The 21,607-nt window shown below is 38.4% G+C and overlaps 1 protein-coding gene across 2 annotated transcripts; it reads left to right on the top strand.

Moving 5' to 3' along the window:
• Positions 1–1,745: 1,745 nt before the first annotated feature.
• On the top strand, positions 1,746–20,866 carry atp6v0d2.L (ATPase, H+ transporting, lysosomal 38kDa, V0 subunit d2 L homeolog). Of its 2 annotated transcripts, NM_001094196.1 has the most exon segments (9): positions 1,780–1,975; positions 7,420–7,591; positions 9,341–9,519; positions 11,926–12,005; positions 12,700–12,777; positions 15,153–15,309; positions 15,311–15,329; positions 16,652–16,729; positions 20,502–20,866. In NM_001094196.1, coding segments are annotated over 8 exon segments (867 nt in total). In that variant the 5' UTR covers positions 1,780–1,848; the 3' UTR covers positions 16,707–16,729; positions 20,502–20,866.
• The last annotated feature ends 741 nt before the right edge of the window (positions 20,867–21,607 follow it).

Genomic DNA, 21,607 nt, shown 5'->3' on the forward strand with positions numbered 1-21,607 from the left:
TTGTCAATAGAGATATAAAGAGTTCCTGTTTCCATATTTTACAGCTGAAAATGTCATGTGCACCATCTAGCATGCTGGGGGGAAATAGAAAAAACACTACAAGTGCTGGAGAGGGGGCGGTGGCAAACCCTCCTATATATGTACCCAATACCCATAGCACAGCCCATGTTGCTGGAAAATGAAAGCAGCAGCTTGAATTGGGATACTAGACCAGGTATAGACTGGTATTTACATAGCATTCATATGCACGAGACTGGTGAAAGTGCAGCCCCTTTATCTCACATGCACAGGATCCATTTGCAAACAATTAACAAATTATTAAAGGCATATAATGTGTTGCAGTTTTAACCTTCTGAAGGAAAATTATATACTACAGCTATAGTGATCATGCACAATAACTTTGACACTGATTTTTTTTCAATGTCTGTATCACGTATAATAACGATGTCCGTCTTTGGTGCCGCCCTACTTAGATATGTGTTTCTTTTTTTTATTACCTCTTCCTTCTACATCCATGTTGCTTATTTATAAAACACTGATGGGCAGCTATCAACAGCGGCAGGGAGTTTGGGTTCATCAAAAGTCATAATCAGCAATGCTTTATACCTATACCCTTTCTTATAAGCAGAATATGTCCATCTGTTTAACTATTCGTTTGCATTAAAGCACTGTGTCATAGATTAAAATGTCTGTCTCTAGGCCTAGTTGCATTTCGAACTTTTGTGTTAATTCTAAAAAGAAGTTCATAAAAATAAACAGAAATATTTAAAAAAAATGAAAATGTGGGCATAATAGTATCCATTTAATATATATTAATAGGAGCTGGTGTACTGGCTGATGTATTTTCATTTCTATTAACATTTTATATAGATATAAATGCTGTGTTCTAAAGAGACAAATAATTCAGTAAAGATACACTGATGTCCCTGAGATTGCTGATTTGCCAAATATGCTTGGGTGTTGCAACCCAGCACAAAGTGGCACAATACTATACAGTATATTGAGTGTTAGGGGTGCATAGAAGAGGCTAATGGTATATCACCATTTTAAATTTTACATTTTTTGAATAATCCTTTTCTGTTCGTTGCACTGCTGACTCTGTCTCTTGAAACAATGTAGCAGGTCAGTTCTTTTCCTGGTCTGGTAATCAGCTGCCTTCTGTTTTAGTAGTAAGAACAAGGAGTGCAGAGAAAAGGGTCAATGTTGCAAAAGTTACAATTCCTTTTTATTAAGTAAATATAACGTTTTGTACAATAAAAGCAAATGTAAGCATTGTCGCAATGTAATTGCTATCGAAAGCAGTGTCTCTACATTTCTGGTCCTACTATATCTACTGTTATGCAATGTAGCAGTAGTCAGTTCTTCTTCAGCTAAGGCTCAAATTCCCACAATAAGTTGTGTTGTGTCGCAGCACTGTAAATCACAGAAGTGTGCAGGGCATTGTGGGGCTGTAGTCTTGGCTGGAGTTGAGCTTATGCTTTGCTACATCGCTTTGATGGTACGTGTAGTCATAACCAGCAGTGCAAGGAACAGAAAAAGTCAGACAGATACTGCTTTCAATAGCAATTACATTTCTAAATGATTTGCCTTACCCATTAATGCCTGGGGTTATAATAACACAGTGATGGGACCTCTCCAGCACCCGTGAAAGCTTGCTGGGCTGGTTACAGCTGTACTGTTCATGTTTGCATAATAAACAAAGAGAAACAGAGCAAAAAGCACAGAAACAGGAACCAAGTGACCAATAAATTCCAACCCCAAACATTCTGGAATGAATTTGCTGCTGAAGGCAGGTTCCTCTGCAAACTGAATCACAGCACCTAACACAGAGATCAGACTTGCTCTACCATGTCTGGCTCCGAGTTCTACTTCAATGTGGATAGCGGCTACCTGGAGGGGCTTGTGCGGGGATTTAAAGGGGGAATCCTGAAATCGACCGACTACCTCAATTTGGCACAGTGTGAAACCCTTGAAGGTAATCCTATCTCTTATTACTGAACTTTCTTTTAACCCTTCTGGATTCTATAGTGTCCAGAGGGGCAACTATTGGAGATAATTTAAGGGCCAGTAACACTATAGCATAATAGAACATTCTACATATTTAATGTACTGGAATACTGCTCTGTGTTTGCCTCACCAGTTTTAATATCTTTCATATAAAAAGCTCCTTTGTAGCAAATGCAACAGCTACACAGGTGCTACAAGGGCAGTGGAGTTCTGGGCAATTTCGATCTCAAATCACAGAACCAAAATGCCCAAATCTTTCTTTATTGCTCTCTATGAGAATTGTCTGAAAACCTCTGGTATTAATCCTTACAGGGGATTCTCACAGAGGGCAATGGAGGGTACTTTAAGGTGTTCTGCTCCTGGTGTTTGGGCCTAAAAGCAGCCATGTAAGGTTATTGATATGCTATTTAAAATACAATGACATTAAGCTTTTATATAAAAATAGGAGTTGTTGAAAAAAATATTATTTATGGAGGTCTTAGACATATTGCCCCATGAATGTTCAAAAGGCTTGTGTCAACGGCAATTGTATGGTAAAAGCAAGAATTGTACCAATTTCAAGTTAATCTGACTAACTGTTTCACTGGAGGCAGGTTGCTTTCAATAGTAACAATATGGCAGCTCCCATTCATATGAGTAAGCAAACATATACAGATAAATATCCAAAATGTTTTACTGGACAGCTCTAGAACAATTTAATGAATGCAACCAAAATTATGATATTACATGTACCTTGCCTTTATGTTTTTTTAATTTTTTTGCTTCAGTTTGCCATTAGACGGCCAGGAAAAAGCAAATAAAAAATCCTATGATTGGGTGTGCATGTGAGCTGGTAGAGATTAAAGGCACAGACGGTGTTTTGATTGCAACTAGTTATCCACATGCCACTCACTAGCCCAATAGTAGATTTTTGGACACCAGGGATGACCTGGGCATTAATAAGCCACTAATTGTCTACCAAAAGATGTTATGGTTTTTTTTCTAAAACAAAATTATTTGAAAACATAAATGCAGGTTAAAGTATACCTAATAGAGCTGGCCATGGTGTGTGTGAGTGCTGTGTAAATTAAATAGGGGACTTATTGTAAGCTCCACTGGGGCAGTGACTGATGTGAATGATGAACAGTCTCTGTAAAGCACTGAGTAAATGCAAAAATGAAAGGACAAAAAAACTAAAATCGCAAAAGTGAATGATAGATTCAGTGCTGATGTAGAGATAGCTGATGTCCCTTGCACACCCAAGAGACAGGGCCTCCTTTTGTCCAGCTATGCTCCACTGTGCAGTGCAACTCTCAAGGACACACAGGGGTCACAGTAAGCAAATCTCTCCTAAACACGGAGCGGGGCCACAAGCATCCAGTACAATACAGAGCTGTCCGACCAGCTGTTTATGAAACAAACTCCGGGAGGATTTAGCAGATGACAGATGTCTGATAGGTGCCCTACACACAGCACAGAAATCAGGCCAAATATTTGTTTAGCTTGCAAAAATGGAAACGACCATCACAATATAATAAAACCCTACAATATCCAGAAAGTACAGATCATATTTGTCTACATCAGGGATTTACTGTACGTGTTAGGACCCCATGCTGTTTATGGTGGGTCTGCGTGATCCTCTTTAACACTGAGCTATGACTAATGTTAATTTTACTCCAATTCAATTTATTCTAATACATTATAAGAAACCAAACCTGTCAGGAATCGGACAAGTCTCAGGCGGGAGTTTAATGAACTTTTTTTTGAATGGCAGTTTAGAATGATTATAGTATTCTATCCACCTATTAAAGGTTGGCTATTAGATGGGTACAAAGGGACCAATGTTCTTTTAATGAGGATTGTTTGTACTGATAATTCTGGAACGAAACACTGGACTCACTGGAAGGAACAGCAATGTGAATCATGTGGATGAGGGCAGAAGTAAATTTAACCCTTAGGTACTCATACATTTCATACTTGTACTCATTATATTGTTTAGAAAAAAAAAGTGGCGGTTTCCATTTTTTATAAAGCAGGTTTCAGGGCTGGATTTCAAGGTGTTGTACCCTTAGGCCCCCCTAACACCTGACCCTTTCACTCACACCCAGGTTTCCTACAGGACCCCCCCACACACACACCCACCACTCGAAGCAACCTGCTGCTTGCAGATTTCCCATTGGCTCTGCTTCCTCTGGCCCATTGCGATCTCTTCTACTGGGGACTGGGTGGGCAGGAGATTCAAAATCTTCCATAGTTCGATCTGGTACCCAGTGGTGATGCAGGCAGCAGTTGGCATCCCTCCCCAAAATTTATGTTGCCCTAGGCCCGGGCCTTTGTGGCCTGCCCACAAATCTGTGCCTGGCAGGTTTATATCAGCTGATATAAACCAGTGTGTTATGTCTAACATAACATGGCCCAACATAATTACGTGTTTTAGGGTTATTTTTAAACAATCACTCTATGTTCCCCTTCGCTTTCAAAACTGTGGTCTGTTGGCCAAAGAAGATTAGACTTTGTCCATTTGTACAGTATCTGTTGGGCCCAAGGGCTAAATTATAAGAAACCATAAAAGGTTTTGCTTACAAAGTCTACCTAGATCTATGGGCATTTTCATTGTTATGCAATGCAGTTTTTTCTAGTCCTTCTTGCAACAGGCACAACTGTTATACAAGCAGGGACACAGATTATCTTTGTTTCACATATTCTTGTTCCCAAGTCATCTCTGCTCCTCAGCTGAAGCTGCTGTTTAATGACACGGAACGTTGTGCATCCACCACTGTCACTACTCCCAGGCATCTGAAGCAAGCATGACCTTTACAGTGTTTTGGAAACAGACTGGAGCTGGGTTGTGCCGGCCTCTTGATTACAGGACAAACATCTATCTCAGCCAAAGCAGCTTACACGGGTACTATCCAGAATGGGTCGGTATTGTCAGTGCATCTCCAGTCCCACGGCTGATTTTAACTGATTCATTATCCAAGAGAATTTAATAGTCCTGCTCATAGGGCTCATATAGATATACAACCATAGCATCATATTTTATAAATTAGCTACCCTAAACACTAGACCCCATTACATTAAGAAAGCAGCATAGAACTGATCTATTTTCAACTGGCTCTTCATGTTAAAGCACATCTATTACTCAAATGACTTACAGGTAGCAATCAAAAAATCCTACACAAATCCAACATTTCTGGTGATACCTATCTGGCTGCAGTCATAGGGGAAAACTAGGACACGTAGATGCAGATTTAGTAAGGATTGTTAAAAATTCGAGTTTTCAAGTTGATTTTTTTTAGTCAAAAATCTGTTTTTCGAGGTTTTTAAAAAACACGAGATTTATTATACTCCGACCCTGGAAATAGCTTAAATCCGAAAATACACCATCTAAAACATGTTGAGGTCATGTAGGAGTCAATGGCAACGGTCCCTTAAACCATTTAAAGATGTTAATAGTGTTCGTGATGTTTGAGTTTTTTTCGGAGTGTTTTGGCCGAAAACTCAACTAACTTAATTTTCCCCCAAAAAACTCAATTAATTCGAGTTTTCAGGTTGTTAACCCTGAACTTGATGAATCGAGTTTTTTTCATTCAAGTTTTTTCTTAAATTAGAAACCATTTGAGTTGTGAGCTCATTCGAGGTATACAATTTGACCTTTGATAAATAAACCCCTGAAAGGAGTAGTACACCTTTAAGTTAACTTTTAGTATATTATAGATTGCACAAAGCATAGCAACTTTACAATTGGCCGTTTTTCATTTGTTATAGTTTTTTATAATTATTTGACTTCTTTTTTTGACACGCTCCAGCTTTCAAAAGGAGGGTGACTTATTCAGGCAGTCAAAAAACTATTGCTCTATGAGGCTACATTTTATTACTTAGCTTTCTATTCAGGCTCCTCCTCTCCTATTCATATCCTAGTCTCTCATTCACACCATTACTTGGTTGATAGGGTAGAGACCCTAGCTGAACAAAAAATTTAGACCAATTGCAAATTATTTCAGATTACCGCTTACTACATAATACTGAAAGATAATTTAATTGAAATCATAAAGTGCTCTGAAGACAGTTCCTTTCTTCGTACACAAAGGCAGTAGGAACTCAGCAAAAAAAGTGGGTAACCTGCGGGATAAGGGTAAGATTTTCAGTTGTGAGTATAGATGTGGGTCTGCAGATTGGGGGTCAGGTTGCGGGTCTCATCTAAATTTCTTATCTTATGTTATATTTTACTCCTTTTAAAATTGAACAAATCGTTGTTTCTGTCCCAGCCCACTTTCAATGGTCACTTCTGGTTTGCGGCAACAGCACTTCCTGTTTAATGGTGGTCGGCAGGTTGCTGATTGGATTGCGGATAAGGCAGTTGCAGGTCAGGTAGTGGATCAAAGTGGGTAAATATGCGGGTCGTGGTTAGGGCCACAGGCTGCGGGTTCAGGTTGGGTCTGGGTCTCATAAATTGGTTCCGCATGGGACTCTACTTTAAGGTACTACTCCCCAAGACGATCAGGACAAACACCTGGTAGCAAGGCATAGCAGTATAGACCCTCATCTGATAAGCAGGACCAAGTGATACAGAAAGCCAATAACTACATACATGCCACTTAGTTCCTTCTGCCGAACAGTGTCGGACTGGGACACAAGGGGCCCACCCAAAAACCTTAGACCAGAGGCCCACCAAGAAAATTTTGACCAGTCACCCACTCTCAGTACTATTATTCTTCCTCTCCTCATTCATCCTCTATTCTCCTAGTCTCTTTAGTTATACATACTATAACCTATTATTCCATCGATTTAGCCTCTTTGTTCTCATAGAAATAGGGAATGGCAATGAAATAGGTCAAATGTTTAGCAGCACAAGGGCCCACTGACACCTGGGCCCACCGGGAGTTTTCCTGGTATCCCGGTGGGCCAGTCCGACACTGCTGCCGATCAACAGCAACTGAGATATAACATGATGACTTTGCCTTTATTTAATGCTAAGATATTAAATTAAGAAAACAAGTGACAAGAAAAACTCCACTTGTAAGTGGGGTAGGTTAATTTGAAAATAGTAATCCAGAGACAAATACACCAATGTGGCTTTGCTTTTCACTAGTGATGGGCGAATCTCTCCCGTTTCGCTTCGCCAAAAAATTTGCGAATCTCCTGCAAAATTCACTAAATGGCGAAAAATTCGCGAAAAACCATGAAAGTGGAATTTTCACAACAAATTTGTGAAATTCTGACGTTTTCACGTTTGCGGAATTCGCGCAAATTCGTGCCTGGCAAATTTATTCGTCCATCACTACTTTTCACTTTATCCCAACATTACATAGTATTTTGTTTGCTATATATGTAACTGCACCATTACATTACATAATGTACAAAACCACTTGGTCTAATAGTCTAAAAATGATATACATATACTGGGCTGAATTCTTTCTTTTTTATGTTTAGACTTGAAGTTGCACCTCCAGTCCACCGATTATGGGAGCTTCTTGGCCAATGAAACCAGACAGCTCACAGTCTCCACCATTGATCAGAAGCTGAAAGAAAAGCTGATGACGGAATTCCACTATTTCAGAAATCATGCGTTCGAGCCACTCGCCACTTTTCTAGATTTTATAACGTAAGGAAACGTTTTTGATCAATACGAATGTTTGTCAATACAAACTTTTCAAACATCTGCCTAAAAATAAGAATTATGGTTTATACAGGTATGGGATCCATTTTCCAGAAAGCTCCGAATTATGGAAAGGCTGTTTCCTATGACTCCATTTTATCCAAAATGATTCCCTTTTTTTCTGTAATAATAAAACAGTAGCTTGTACTTGATCCAAATTAAGATATAATTAATCCTTATTGAAAGCAAAGCAGCCTATTGGGTTTATTTAATGTTTATGTTATTTTCTAGAAGACTTAAGGTATGAAGATCCAAATTATGGAGAGATCTATTATCCAGGAAACCCGTGGTCCCAGGCATTCTGGATAACAGGTCCCATACCTGTATACAGGGCCGCCATCAGGGGGGGACAGCGGGGACAAGCGTACCGGGCCCGGGCATGAAGGGGGGCCCGGCAGCGCTGCATTTCTTGAAGATCCGGGCCCCCCTTACGAGCGCCCGAGCCGTACGTCTTGCCTCTTGCGTGCAGAATGCGGAAGTGCCGAAAAGCCGAAGCCGATGCGCCGAAAAGACCCGAAGTCACGGAAAAAGCCGAAGTCACGAAGCGCCGAAAAGACCCGAAGTCACGAAAACAGCCGAAGCCGAAGTCCTGAAGCAGCGCAAAGACCCGAAGTCACGAAAACAGCCGAAATTGAAGTCCTGAAGCGGTGAAAAGACCCGAAGTCACGAAAGGAGGCGAAGTTGAAGTACTGAAGCCATGAGTTCAATCCTACTGAACACCAGTTTGTGGTTTTTTTTTTTTTAATCCCCTGGCCACCAATGTATTATTTTAATATTCTATAGGCCCCTGCCACCAATCTTTTTTTTAAAACTTTTTTTTTGGGGCCCCAATTTTTTTTTAACTCGTAAGGGGCCCCTTGCCACCATTGTATTTTTTTGTTTTGTTTTTTTTAAAAAAAATATTAATTTTCTTTTTGGTGGCCCCAAATTTTTTAACTTGTAAGGGGGCCCCTGCCACCAATGTTTTTTTTTTTTTTCAAAAAATTTTTTTTTTCAAAATTTTTTTGGGGCCCCAATTTGTTTTTAACTTGTAAGGGGCCCCTGCCACCAATGTTTTTTTTTTTTTCAAAAAAATTTTTTTTCAAATTTTTTTTTGGGGCCCCAATTTGTTTTTAACTTGTAAGGGGGCCCCTGCCACCAATGTTTTTTTTTTTTTTTCAAAAAATTAATTTTTTTTCAAATTTTTTTTTGGGGCCCCAATTTGTTTTTAACTTATAAGGGGGCCCCTGCCACCAATGTTTGTTTATTTTTTAGTTTTTTTAAAAAAAAAATTTTTTGGGGCCCCAATTTGTTTTTAACTTATAAGGGGGCCCCTGCCACCAATGTTTGTTTATTTTTTTTTTTTTTGGGGCCCCAATTTTTTATAAGGGGGCCCTGACCATCAATAGCTTTTTACAACTTGTGTGGGGGGGGTTACTTTTTTAGCGCTGATGTCTGTGTGGTCTTTTAACTGCGATGTGGAGTGGGCAGAATATGGGGTGGAGCTTGGTCGTCAGTGTGGGCGGGGCCCAGGGGGCCCCAAAAATTTTGTTGTACGGGGGCCCGTGATTTCTAATGGCGGCCCTGCCTGTATATTCAACCTGTATAAGAATGCCAGTCTAGTTATTCAATGTGTTATTTTCTTCCATTGGTACCTCTGTTTGCTGAGCAATAAACAGCACACTATTGACTGTATATGTGTTCTTCCTACTGCAGGTACAGCTACATGATTGATAACATAATCCTGCTGATAACGGGGACTTTACACCAAAGACCAATTTCTGAACTGGTGCCTAAGTGCCACCCTTTGGGCAGCTTTGAACAGATGGAAGCAGTTAATATTGCTCAGACCCCTGCTGAACTGTTCAACGCAATAATAGTCGACACACCACTTGGTAACAAAATTAATTATTTATCATACGTTAACATAAAGGGTAATCTGATAGGCATCATTTCACCACTCCCTTACCAACCCACCAGTTGGACACAATTATATGATATCATAAAGGGCAGACATCTATGGACAGTGCACAGTAAAAGACTTTCAGATGTTCAGTGAACATATGAATATAAACTCAAGCTATTTATAATATTGTATGTTTTCCATATAATAAACAAAAGCCATGAATATCTTGTAAAATATATCCTTATAAACGGTGAGTTCTGATGTCATTTCTGTCACATGACTCACTGAAATTTGTGTATTATAATAAATAAAGTACCCCCAGTTGTAAAATATGAGGATAATAGAAGTTACCTCGGAGTTCAATGACTTGTATAAAAACACTGTTTTTATATGGTCATGAAACTCCTCGGTAACTTATAATGTCCTTATATTTTACAAGAGGGGGTACTTTATTCACTATATAATGGAGGTGGCCAGCTACCAGGGTACAGGTGTAGCCTTAGAAAAACAAACAGGGCATCATTATGGATAATAACTGCTCTTCCTCTCCACATACATTGCAATGACCAAGTACTGGGGTGCGTGTCTACTATGTTAGAGCTTCCATCCTGGAGAAACATTAAAGGGCAAGCTCAGTAATGTAACAATTGACTCAAGGGCCCAGGTGCAAAATATGCCCCATCTGCCACTCCTAGTTGGTCCCAGGTGAGCTGGTGAATGTAAATGCATCAAGGCTTCCATGGGGTAGTTCCACCACTAGACAAACTCCCTGTGCTGAGCTGAAAACTATGACATAGCATCAACCTCAGCAAGTCAGGGAGATATTTCAGCATTGTAATACAAAGTACTGCAAGATGGCAGTGCCATAAGTATCTTAGAAAAGGTATAGTGGGAGTCTAATAGAAATATTCTAATATTCATAAATGAAAGGAGTTAAAGGGGTGGTTTACCTTTAAGTTAACTTTTAGTATGTTATAGAATGGATAATTCTAAGCAACTTTTCAATTGACCTTAAATTTTTTTTTTATAGTTTTTGAATTATTTGCTTTCTTTTTCTGACTCTTTCCAGCTTTCAAATGGGGGTCACTGACCCCATCTAGAAACAAATGCTCTTTAAGGGCTAGTCCACATGGGGAGATAGCGACGCGTTTGCGGTCGCGGCGACAAAGCGCCGCGACAGTCGCCGCGACCGGCGCAGGCGACAGTTTTGTATGGGCGCCTATGTAAAAACGCCTGTGCTAACCACACGAGGCGATGCGCTTTTCAACAGTCGCCTGAAAATGCCTCGCCAGGCTTTTTCAGGCGAAAAACGCGTCGCTATCTCCCCGTGTGGACTAGCCCTAAAGCTACAAATGTATTGTTATTGTTACTTTTTATTACTCAGGTTTCTATTCCTATTCGTATTCCAGTCGCGTATCCATATCAATGAATGGTTGCTAGGGTAATTTGGACCATAGCAACCAGATTACTGAAACTGCAATATGGAGAGCTGCTGAATAAAAATAACTAAAAAAAATAACAAATTACGGAAAATAAAAATGAACTGCAAATTGACTCAGTATATCACTCTCTACATCATACTAAAAGTTAATTTAAAGGTGAACAGCCCCTTTAAATAGAAAAGGCAATGGCTAACTACAACAGACTTCTCCAGACAAAGTGTAATAAATGAATAACCTTCCAGCAAGTAAAAAAACATTACATTAATTACAATATCCAGGTAACTGCAAAATGGGCTAAAGATCTAAAAACAAACATGCAAAACTCATAGTTAAATAGATAATAGATAGATTGATGATAGACAGACAGATAGATAATAGATAGATAGATAATAGATAGAGCGAGAGATAGGCACAGAGAGATATAGGCATAGATAGATGAAAGATTAGAAAAAGACTGTCAAATAAAATAGATCAGAGAGAGTGAGATATAGACAGGCATAAAGATTGATTGATTGATTAGAGGAGAGAGAGATGATAGATAGATAGATAGATAGATGATAAATAGATAGATAGATAGATAGATAGATAGATAGATAGATAGATAGATAGATGATAAATAGATAGATAGATTAGAGAAATTTAGAGATAGATGATGGATAGAGAGAGTGTTAAACAGACAGATTTGAGAGAAAGAGTGATAGATAGATAGATAGATAGATAGATAGATAATAGAGATAGATAGATGATAGATAGATAGATAGATGATAGATAGATAGATACTGTAGATAGATAGATAGATAGATGATAGATAGATAGATAGATAGATAGATAGATAGATAGATAGATAGATAGATAGATGATAGGTGAGTTTGTTTATTTGGATTTGACTCACATAAAAGAACATGTTTTCTCATTTAATTCTCTGGGTAACAAATATTTCTCCCGCCCCCCAGCTGATTTCTTCCAAGACTGCTTGTCTGAAAATGACATGGATGAAATGAATATTGAAATAATGCGTAATAAGCTGTATAAGGTAATTGCTGTGTGCTCTTGCGCTGCCTTGTTAAGTTGATAACTGACCAGTTTGGCGGTAGGGTTACTTCTATTTCATGCAGGTGTAGATAATTATGTTTGTAGAACACTCAGCTGTACATTTCTATTTATGTGCAAATGAAAATTGTCTTTTTGAACAAATTTCTATAAGCTTATTAAAGCCAGCAGTGACTGTGCATTCCACATAATAAAATTGCTGCAATAACAATTAAGACATGTGACATTCCTACATGCCCCATATCTTAAACACTTGACTTTAGCAAACATATTAATTAAATACGATACGTTGTTCTATACACACACATTACAGGGTCAAACAAATACTTACTTGCCTATGTATAATGGTACAGTTGAGACCTCAAAAGAATATTATATATTACCAACCACATAAAGCCGTATTAAAATATAATGGCTTGTACTGTAGCTTTGCTACGCCTACATTTGAACGATGTTTATGTTGAAAGTTATAGCACAGTAAAAGCTTTCTGCAATTTTCACTACATTTTGGCCATTTGAGGGCGCTGTGTTCGTGCAGTTTCTGTATAAGTGTTTCTCATAAGAGCATTTCCCTACAACAGTAAAAATTTTATGAATTATAGTCATGTATTTTTTTCATTACATTTCCTGTTGTGTTTGATTATTACTAATTGTATTTCCCCTGATTATTGTTACAGTCATACCTAGAGGGTTTCTATAAATTTTGCAAAAAACTCGGTGGGACTACAGAAGAAATCGTTTGTCCGATTATCGAGGTAATGCAAACTGTATTCCTTCTCTTCTAATGTATAATTGTATGCAGACAACTTATTCAGTTTAAAGGAAATATAAACACTCAAAACAAATACATGTGAATTTGCTCAGAGTGCTCTTCTGAGCAAATTCATTCTATTCTTCAAGATAATACAATGTATTTGAAACGCTAGCACCACATACTGTTCATTTCGGCCAACTGTTTACAGTTGGCTGAAAATGTATTTGGTGTGTAAATCAACATCTTATGATGTTGGTCTGCTTGGAACTGACCAGAGAAACATCAGATGATTCTTCTCTGCTCACTTATTTGATATTCTAAGCAGAGCAACATGCAGTTCATTTTCTCAATAAATACATTTTTAGCCAACTTTAGCCAGTGGGTGTATATGAACAGAAGGTCTCCCTGTTGTTTCAAATTCATTATTTTAGCAGATTAACAGAACACTACTGTGAAACCTCTATTTTAAGTACCCTGGTTTTAAGTTTTCCCACATTTTAATTTTTTTTATCTTTATATAAATAACCCCCCTGAGAGTCATTTAGTGGCATTTTACTGTCATTTATACTAAGCTATTAGTTTGAATTAATAAAATAAGAACTTACTATAGATAATATTTACTTCTATAATGAAAATCTATCCTTCATATGAGTGATATATACAGTGTATATATATATATTTGTGCTACATTAGGCTTGATAAACAGTTAGACTAAATATCTTCTATTTCTCAGTGCCATTGCCCAGTATACTGCTGCTGTACCACCAAGAAACTTTAAATGATGCAATAAGTAATTCACTCAAGCAGCATATTTGGTGCAGCGTCTTCTATTAAAGCGCACATTATATTTAATTTTTATTGCAATTCCAGCCAAGGGACACTAGATGTCTCTTTTTTCACAAACAGTACAAATAAATCTAGATTTAATTGGCTTGGTTGACTTCAGTAAGCATAACTTGTCAACTTTCTGAAAACTCTAGTGTATCTTGCCTAAAAATAAATACGAATTTAAAACACCAAAGCTATAGACAAGATCTCTCCGATGACACAGAATTAAATTTTGGTTTGTTGACATGATTTTAAGAGCTTGAATTATTCTGAGTGAAATGCTGAAGCTCTGAGGCTCTCTGCACTAGTTCTCAAACAGTTTTAAGGTGAAGTTAACCCTGACAGGCCTTGTGAAATTCTCTTTGGGGTTTTAATTCAGTGTTCTGATATATATCAAATGGTCTGCACTCACTAAACCATAGCCAAATTGCTAACAGGAGGGAACAAGTGCCTAAATGGATGGCTAAGCTTAGCTGCAGGTATCATTCACAAGTTTACCACTCATGAGCTGTTTTTGGGGTTCACATCCTGAAATATTGTGACGCATTAGTCTTCTGTAAATGTGAAGTGTGATCTGTATTGTAAAACTTGGTGCGATTTAGATCCGCCTGCAATAACTGCTTCTAAATCTCTTGATTAAAACGAGGGTCTGACATGTGTCAGTGCCAATTGATTTGTAAGTTATAAAGAAAAAGAACCCCTTATTAATTTAACACATAGGGAATGGTAATTTAACACGTTGGTTAATAAGGGGTTCTTTTTCTCTATAACCTACAGTGTTCTGTATTGCTGAATGTCCTAATCAATGATTTCTACTGGCAGTTGCCACAGTGAGTTGAACATAGGAATCATGGTATACAATATATCCCATATATATATAAGTCCTTGATTTTTCATGTTCTCTTTTAAGGGGCAGATTTATCAAGGGATGAAGTAAAAAAAAACTTAATTTCGAATTAGTGTTACAGCAGACAAACTGGTCTACAGGCTTATCAGATGAATATTTTCAATAACCATATTGTACGAAAGACTGACCTGAAGCAAATCAGTGGCATCATCATTTTGTGCAAGAACAGCTCTATTTATTGGCAGAAGGGTCTGTACCTATATAGGGCCATCAGCTAATTAAGCTCTTTGCTTTGGCCTGATTACCCATATCACTTGTTGAAGCATAACAGTAAATAAAAATCCATTCTGTGCTAAATATATTTTTTCCAATTTATATCAGCACAATTTCACAATGAAATCCACTTAGGGCTATCCTTGTTTTTATAAAGGATTTGACCTGTCAGTTCATTTTGAAAAGCATGTGAAATGGAAAATCAATGCAATAATGTAATTCGTGTTAATTATTTAGATACAATACCATAGGGGTGAATGGAATATAAGGCGTACAGGTTTTAATGAAACACAGTTGCTGAGTTTTATTGCCAAGGGCAGTGGAAATGAGGCCTTGTTTCCAGATCAAGAATCTACTGACATGATTTTCGGGGGACAATTTACTCTCATGGAATATTGTATTAATGGAATGTTTTTGTCTTTGCGCAGTTTGAGGCCGACAGGCGTGCCTTTATCATCACTATAAATTCATTTGGCACAGAGCTGAACAAGGAAGAGAGAGAGACCTTGTTCCCCACGTGTGGAAGGCTGTTCCCAGAAGGCCTACGCTTGCTTGCTAATGCTGACGACCAAGACCAAGTGAAAAATGCTGCTGAGTATTATGCTGTATGTAACCCTAATTTAACCTGCTGTGTTATAGTCTTGACAAGAGACCTCATTGCTTTAGAAAATTCAATTGGAGTTCCTGTTCTCAGTCGTTTATATGTAGTAATGTGGTGCTTGGATTCCTTAGCTACATAGTTGGATATCACCATGGCACGCATGAACCTATGACAAGACCCATTTCCAGTTTATTGGTGCCACAGATGGGATCCCTTCCTTTATCAGGAAGGACCCTCTAATGCTCTGTAAGGCTACACATTTATAGTTATTGCTACTTTCTATCACTCATCTTTCTATCCAGGCCTCCTTTTCATATTTCAGTTCCTTATTTCAATCAATACATGGTTTTTAGGGTAATTTGGATCCTAGCAACCAGATTGCTGAAACCGCAAACTGGAGAGTTGCTGAATAAAAAGCTAAATAACGCAAAAACCACAAATAATGAATGTTTTACTAGTAGTGGTCATTGCTAAAACTGAAAACTGGAAAGCTGCTGAATAAAAAGCTAAATAACTCAAAAACCACAAATCATAAAAAATAAAACCAATTGCAAATTATTTCAGAATATTACACTCTACATCATACTAAAAGTTTATTTAAAGGAGAAGGAAAGCTACTGAGCCAGTTTATTGCCAATAGATTAGCCACGATGGTGCAAGCTATAAGACTATATTTATTCTGCAAAATGCTTTACCATACCTGAGTAAACAGCTCTAGAAGCTCTCTCTGTTTGTTTAGAAAAGCAGTTGCCATATTAGCTTGATGTGACATCACTTACTGCAGGAGTCTCTCACTGTTCACTCATAGCTCTGGGCTCAGTTTACAGCATGGAGGGGAGGAGGGAGGGGGAGAGAGGAGCAAACTGAGCATGCTCAAGCCCTAGCTCTGGAGGTTTTAGCTGAATACAGGAAGTCTGATACATAAGCCCATGTATACTTAATAGAAGGAAAGAAATGCTGTGTTTCTTTTGACAGAAGACTCAGAGCAGCATTACTTTGAGGGGTTACTGGTGTATTTATATAGACCCTTCTGATAAAGCTTACTTTTACTTTTAACCTTTCCTTCTCCTTTAAATGTGAACAACTCCTTTTAGATACTTGAGCTCTGGCTGCAGCAAATCACCACTGAAGCCACTGAAGTAAAAAAATGAAAGAATTAGGAACCTCTGATGTCACAGGAAATCCAACACAACTAAGACAAGTGCAACAATTAAATGGATTTATAATAATTAGGGAGTAATTATATGAACACAGGTTCCCTTTACAGTTATTTTTAAGCGTGATCTGCACAGATGACATACTTTTAAATGGCATCTTGATTTTTAGGAGTACAAAGCGCTGTTTGAAGGAGTTGGAACTGGATCGGGAGAAAAGACACTAGAAGACAAATTTTTTGAACATGAGGTAACTAGATGACTTCTCAGTTTACAGAAAGACACTGTTGTACCACCTGCACACAATACAGTACAAATTGTATCATAGGATACATGTTTTTGTATGCGTGAAAGTCCAGGAGAACCATAGGGCTTCCTGGACTTTCACACACAAAAGGTTTACATATATATAGGGCTTCCTGTCATGCAGGCTAGATTTGACCCCTTGAAGGGATATTTATGGACCCCCCATTCTGCATTATTTGTCAAAAAAAGTTGAACAGCATTGCCATAACTAGCAGGGCTAAAAGTGGGCAGCCATGGGCACCTGGCAATGCAAAAAGACTGGGGCGTGAAAATTTAATAAATCAGGGATGTCCATCCTGCAGTACAACCAGTTGTTTTTAGACTACATAGTATATACCATCAACAATGAAAGGTAAGCTGGACATCAGTGATTTATTGTATGCACTAAAATATGTAATAGACGCCAAACAACAAATTATGTCCTCTGAAATATGGTGGGTAGGTAAATGAATAAAAACATATTTAAAGGGATACTGTCATGGGAAAACATGTTTTTTTCAAAACGCATCAGTTAATAGTGCTACTCCAGCAGAAAGCTGAACTGAAATCCATTTCTCAAAAGAGAAAACTGATTTTTTTATATTCAATTTTGAAATCTGACATGGGGCTAGACATTTTGTCAATTTCCCAGCTGCCCCTGGTCATGTGACTTGTGCCTGCACTTTAAGAGAGAAATGCTTTCTGGCAGGCTGCTGTTTTTCCTTCTCAATGTAACTGAATGTGTCTCAGTGAGACATGGGTTTTTACTATTGAGTGTTGTTCTTAGATCTACCAGGCAGCTGTTATCTTGTGTTAGGGAGCTGCTATCTGGTTACATTCCCATTGTTCTTTTGTTTGGCTGCTGGGGGGGGGGGAAGGGAGGGGGTTGATATCCCTCCAACTTGCAGTACAGCAGTAAAGAGTGATTGAAGTTTATCAGAGCACAAGTCACATGACTTGGGGCAGCTGGGAAATTGACAATATGTCTAGCACCATGTCAGATTTTTTTACCATAACAGTATCCCTTTAAGTGCACACAGAACTTTTATTTTGTCAATATTTGTGTTTACATATGTACCCGGTAGCTTTCACGTTGGTTGTAATGGCATACTCATCTGCTCATTGACTTCAGATGCTGTTCTCTGGCTGCCTATGAAAAAGTCTCAAAATAAATCAAAGACAAAGTATCATTAAAATTCAAGTATATTACCTTGTTAACTTTATCTGTGTTCTGCATTAGAGACAACAATCTAATCCCTACATTTAATCAGTGGTGAGCAACCTACTTACCCATTGCTGTTGCAGGCCAGGCCCAACCCTGCTCTTAACCTTCTGCATGTGTTTGTGTAATCCTGTAATTACTAATAAAAGTTGCAGCAGTCCATTGATTGTAATTAGATATCAACCTTTTTCTGCACAGCGAGGCATTACACATTGATCTTATTAACGTTAGTTGAAAACTCATTATCAGCATGCTTAAACAAACAAGGACCTAGGGCATAGGACAGATACCAACACTAGGCCTGGCACTCCAGTCTTCATTTCAACAAGTAATATGGCTTCACGCGCTACTCTTGAGACTTTGTCTGTAGAGTTTGCTTAGCACCAAAGAATTTATAAAAAGGCTATTGACAAGCAATTATTATTTTTAGGGCATTTACACGTGTTCACAAATTTATAGTCAGCTCTTGTGTTGTCTCACTTAATTTGTTTATTGCTCTGCAACTTAAGGGCAGAGACACACACTGCTATTTCGGGAGATTTGTCGCCCATCGAGAAATCGCTTCTTCTTCGGGTGTCTAATCTCCCTGAACTGCCTTCTCGCCGGCTAGAATGTAAATCGCGTGTGTCTCTGCTCTAAGGCGACCATAGACGCACAAATATTATCGAATTTTCGTACGTTATTCGGTGCGTGTATGGCGGGATACGAGCCAACCGATATTGGCAGAAGACTTGGATATTGGTTGGCTCCTCGATCAGTCCAGGCAGAAAATTTTGATCAGGTGCCTTTCAAGGCACCCAAACATTGCCCACTGTTAGTGTTGAATCATCAGATACAGGTATACAGAATTCTATTGTTTCTATCTGTATATCTGACAATTCAGTTTTACACGTGTGTATTGAAACTAACAATCTTTCTTGGAAAGAACTTTTCCAAGAAAGATTGTAATTGTTACGTCTATGGCCTTTAGGAATGGAGGTCTGAAAATGTGTTCCTACTATAAAGACACTGAGCCAGTCTCTCTGTATGAGTTTAATGTAATACTATGGGGCATATTATCAAGGGTCGGATTTCGAATTGAAAAAAATTCGAAATTCGAATCCAAAAAAACCAACTGAAATTTGATTTTAAGTTGGTTGGTTTTAAGTTTTTTTTTTTTGGTTAAATAGGTCCGATTCCGAATTCGAATCACACGAATCGAAGGAACAGCGCAAGGATCCCCCTAGTGGCATAACTACAGGGGGGGGTGCACCAGGGCCTGCACCCTCTTGGGGCCCACTGGAGTTGCAACAAGTTTTATCTTGGGTGGCAGGGCAGGGGGAGGTTTTTGCTGTGCGCAACAGCTGCATGCTAATGCACAGTTTGCACGGGAATAGCAAACTGCATGAATATCAAACTTGCACCTAAAGAATTGGGTGCAGACATAATTAAGCGCCCAACACCAGAACTGACGCCAGGCAGACTGTGAAAATATTCTCACAACTTTGTTCGATTTACAGCGAAGAGCACACACTGTTGCATTCAGTTTGAAGAATTGGATGCAGTGCACATGAGTCAGATGCAGTTCACTTGGGTCCAATTCACCACCCACATTGCTCTTGCAATGCGTTTGGAATTCTGGGAAAAAACATTGCATTGGTACTTCTCCATTTAGTCACTATGAGATGCAGCAGGTGCATAATAATCCATGTCAGATTGTCTTCATATTTACACAAGTTTTTTCATTGTCCTCTCAATTACTGCTTTTTTTGTGCCAAGAAGGGGAATGTCTGCCTGACTTTTCTCTTAGAGTAGATATAAATGAATAAACACTGGACTACTGTGTTAATTAATTTTTGCCCTGCCCAGTCAGTCAAAGGTTGACCTCATCATCTCTGCCTCTCCTATAATATATACGAGGACACAATTTTTGTGTGAAGAATAAGCTGCTTCCATTCTGTACTTACTGTTTAAAGCTGGCCATAGATGTGCAGATTTATACTTATGTCAGATGGACAGTCGTGTGTTGCAATCTCCAGACCTACAACTAACCATTCAGTTGATATGAAATAGTACAAAGAACAAATCAGACAATGTTCTGGACATGACAGCAATCTTATGAAAGTTACTTCCAACAAATAGTAGTGACAGACTCCCATTGATATCGTCAGATAGGCAATACATGCAGAGATATTATCAATAGCCGACAGAAATCTTCAAATCTTTCCGATCATCTTAACGACTGATCTCCATGGTATGAACAATGTCGGAACGATCCACACACGAACCTTCCTTTCCTATGACTTGATCTTTGCGTCTATGGACAGCTTAAGCCTGATCAGACAATTGCTATTAATGTTATGGGATGAGTTCTATAAAACTTAAATCATCTTGGGGGTCATTTACAAAGACCCAGGAAAAAAGTGCAAGAGTGAGGCTCTTACACATTTTAAATAAGCCCTCTTGCTTTGACAGCTATGTAAACTCATTCTAGTGTTTTATAACAATATATTTTGTTTTGTGTCTTTCCTTGTAGGTAAAGATGAATGTCCTGGCATTTAACAACCAGTTCCACTTTGGTGTGTTCTACGCCTATATTAAACTGAAGGAACAAGAATGCAGAAACATTGTGTGGATTGCAGAATGCATTTCTCAGCGACACCGAACCAAAATTAATAATTACATCCCCATCTTGTAATCTACAGCCCATTATCTTATCCGTCTCTGAAGTAAGACAAAATGTTCTGTTGCCTCGTATGGGTTTACTAATCTGATTAATGACTATTGCTATTTATAAATATCCTTACCAAGAAAGTGTTTGGACTCTCAGTTCCCTTTAAAAATGTCTACACTTTTCCTCTAATTCTATATCCATAATAAACTATTACACATTATAAAATATTTCATCTAATGATGTTGTTTTGAAAGGTATCCTGCAGTAAAAAAAAAATTCTGAATCAAAATGAAAAAACCCTTACATTTGTTACTGAAAAGATAAAACGGCATAATGGAAAATGTCTGCATTCACGGACATCCGGGTCATATGTTGCGCCCTCAACATGGTCTTAGTCTGTGACCAAGGGGTGTGATATTGCATTTACATTAACAAAACCACATATCTGTTTAAAACAATAGAAGCTAGCCACAAGGTTCACACAGTAGAAACACCCTGCATTTCAGAGTTATGAAATAGATTTCAGATTGCTTTAGATATATATTCAGGAAAAAGGAACTGAGGTTGCTGTAAAAAGCCTCATACACTTTTGCTCCGGAAGCAGCACTGTGACTAAGGGGCACAAGACTGTGCTATACATTTGAGCCTGGATTAAAAGGTGCAGAACACAGTGCTGTCAGATACACATTCATGTATTTAATGCCTGCAAAAACCAGGCTGCAGGTACAAGACTGTTCTGTAACTTGGTGTCCCTGGTGAATGCCATAAGTCTTAAAGGGCAACAAACCCCCACTTCACTAGGATGTGCCTTAAAAGTGCTACATGTTTTATTTTCAGTCTACAAAGATTGCAAAATGAAAAGGCAATCACGCTCCTCTCTCAACAGAAATAGAATGGCATAGTGACATTTCAGACAGGAGCCAGGATATTTTCCTTCACAGAACTAAACAAGTGCAGTTGTTATAAAT

Source organism: Xenopus laevis, chromosome 6L (genome assembly GCF_017654675.1).
Source record: "Xenopus laevis strain J_2021 chromosome 6L, Xenopus_laevis_v10.1, whole genome shotgun sequence".
Classification (NCBI taxonomy): Eukaryota; Metazoa; Chordata; class Amphibia; order Anura; family Pipidae; genus Xenopus; species Xenopus laevis.

What these genes read in the sequence shown, in the direction of transcription:
- atp6v0d2.L (XM_018266605.2), top strand. Translation starts at nt 1,849, where the DNA reads ATGTCTGGCTCCGAGTTCTACTTCAATGTGGATAGCGGCTACCTGGAG. An exon ending in AATAGTCGACACACCACTTG is followed by an intron (nt 9,520 to 11,925) that starts GTAACAAAATTA and finishes CCCGCCCCCCAG; the next exon opens with CTGATTTCTTCCAAGACTGC. An exon ending in ATGCTGCTGAGTATTATGCT is followed by an intron (nt 15,330 to 16,651) that starts GTATGTAACCCT and finishes CTTGATTTTTAG; the next exon opens with GAGTACAAAGCGCTGTTTGA.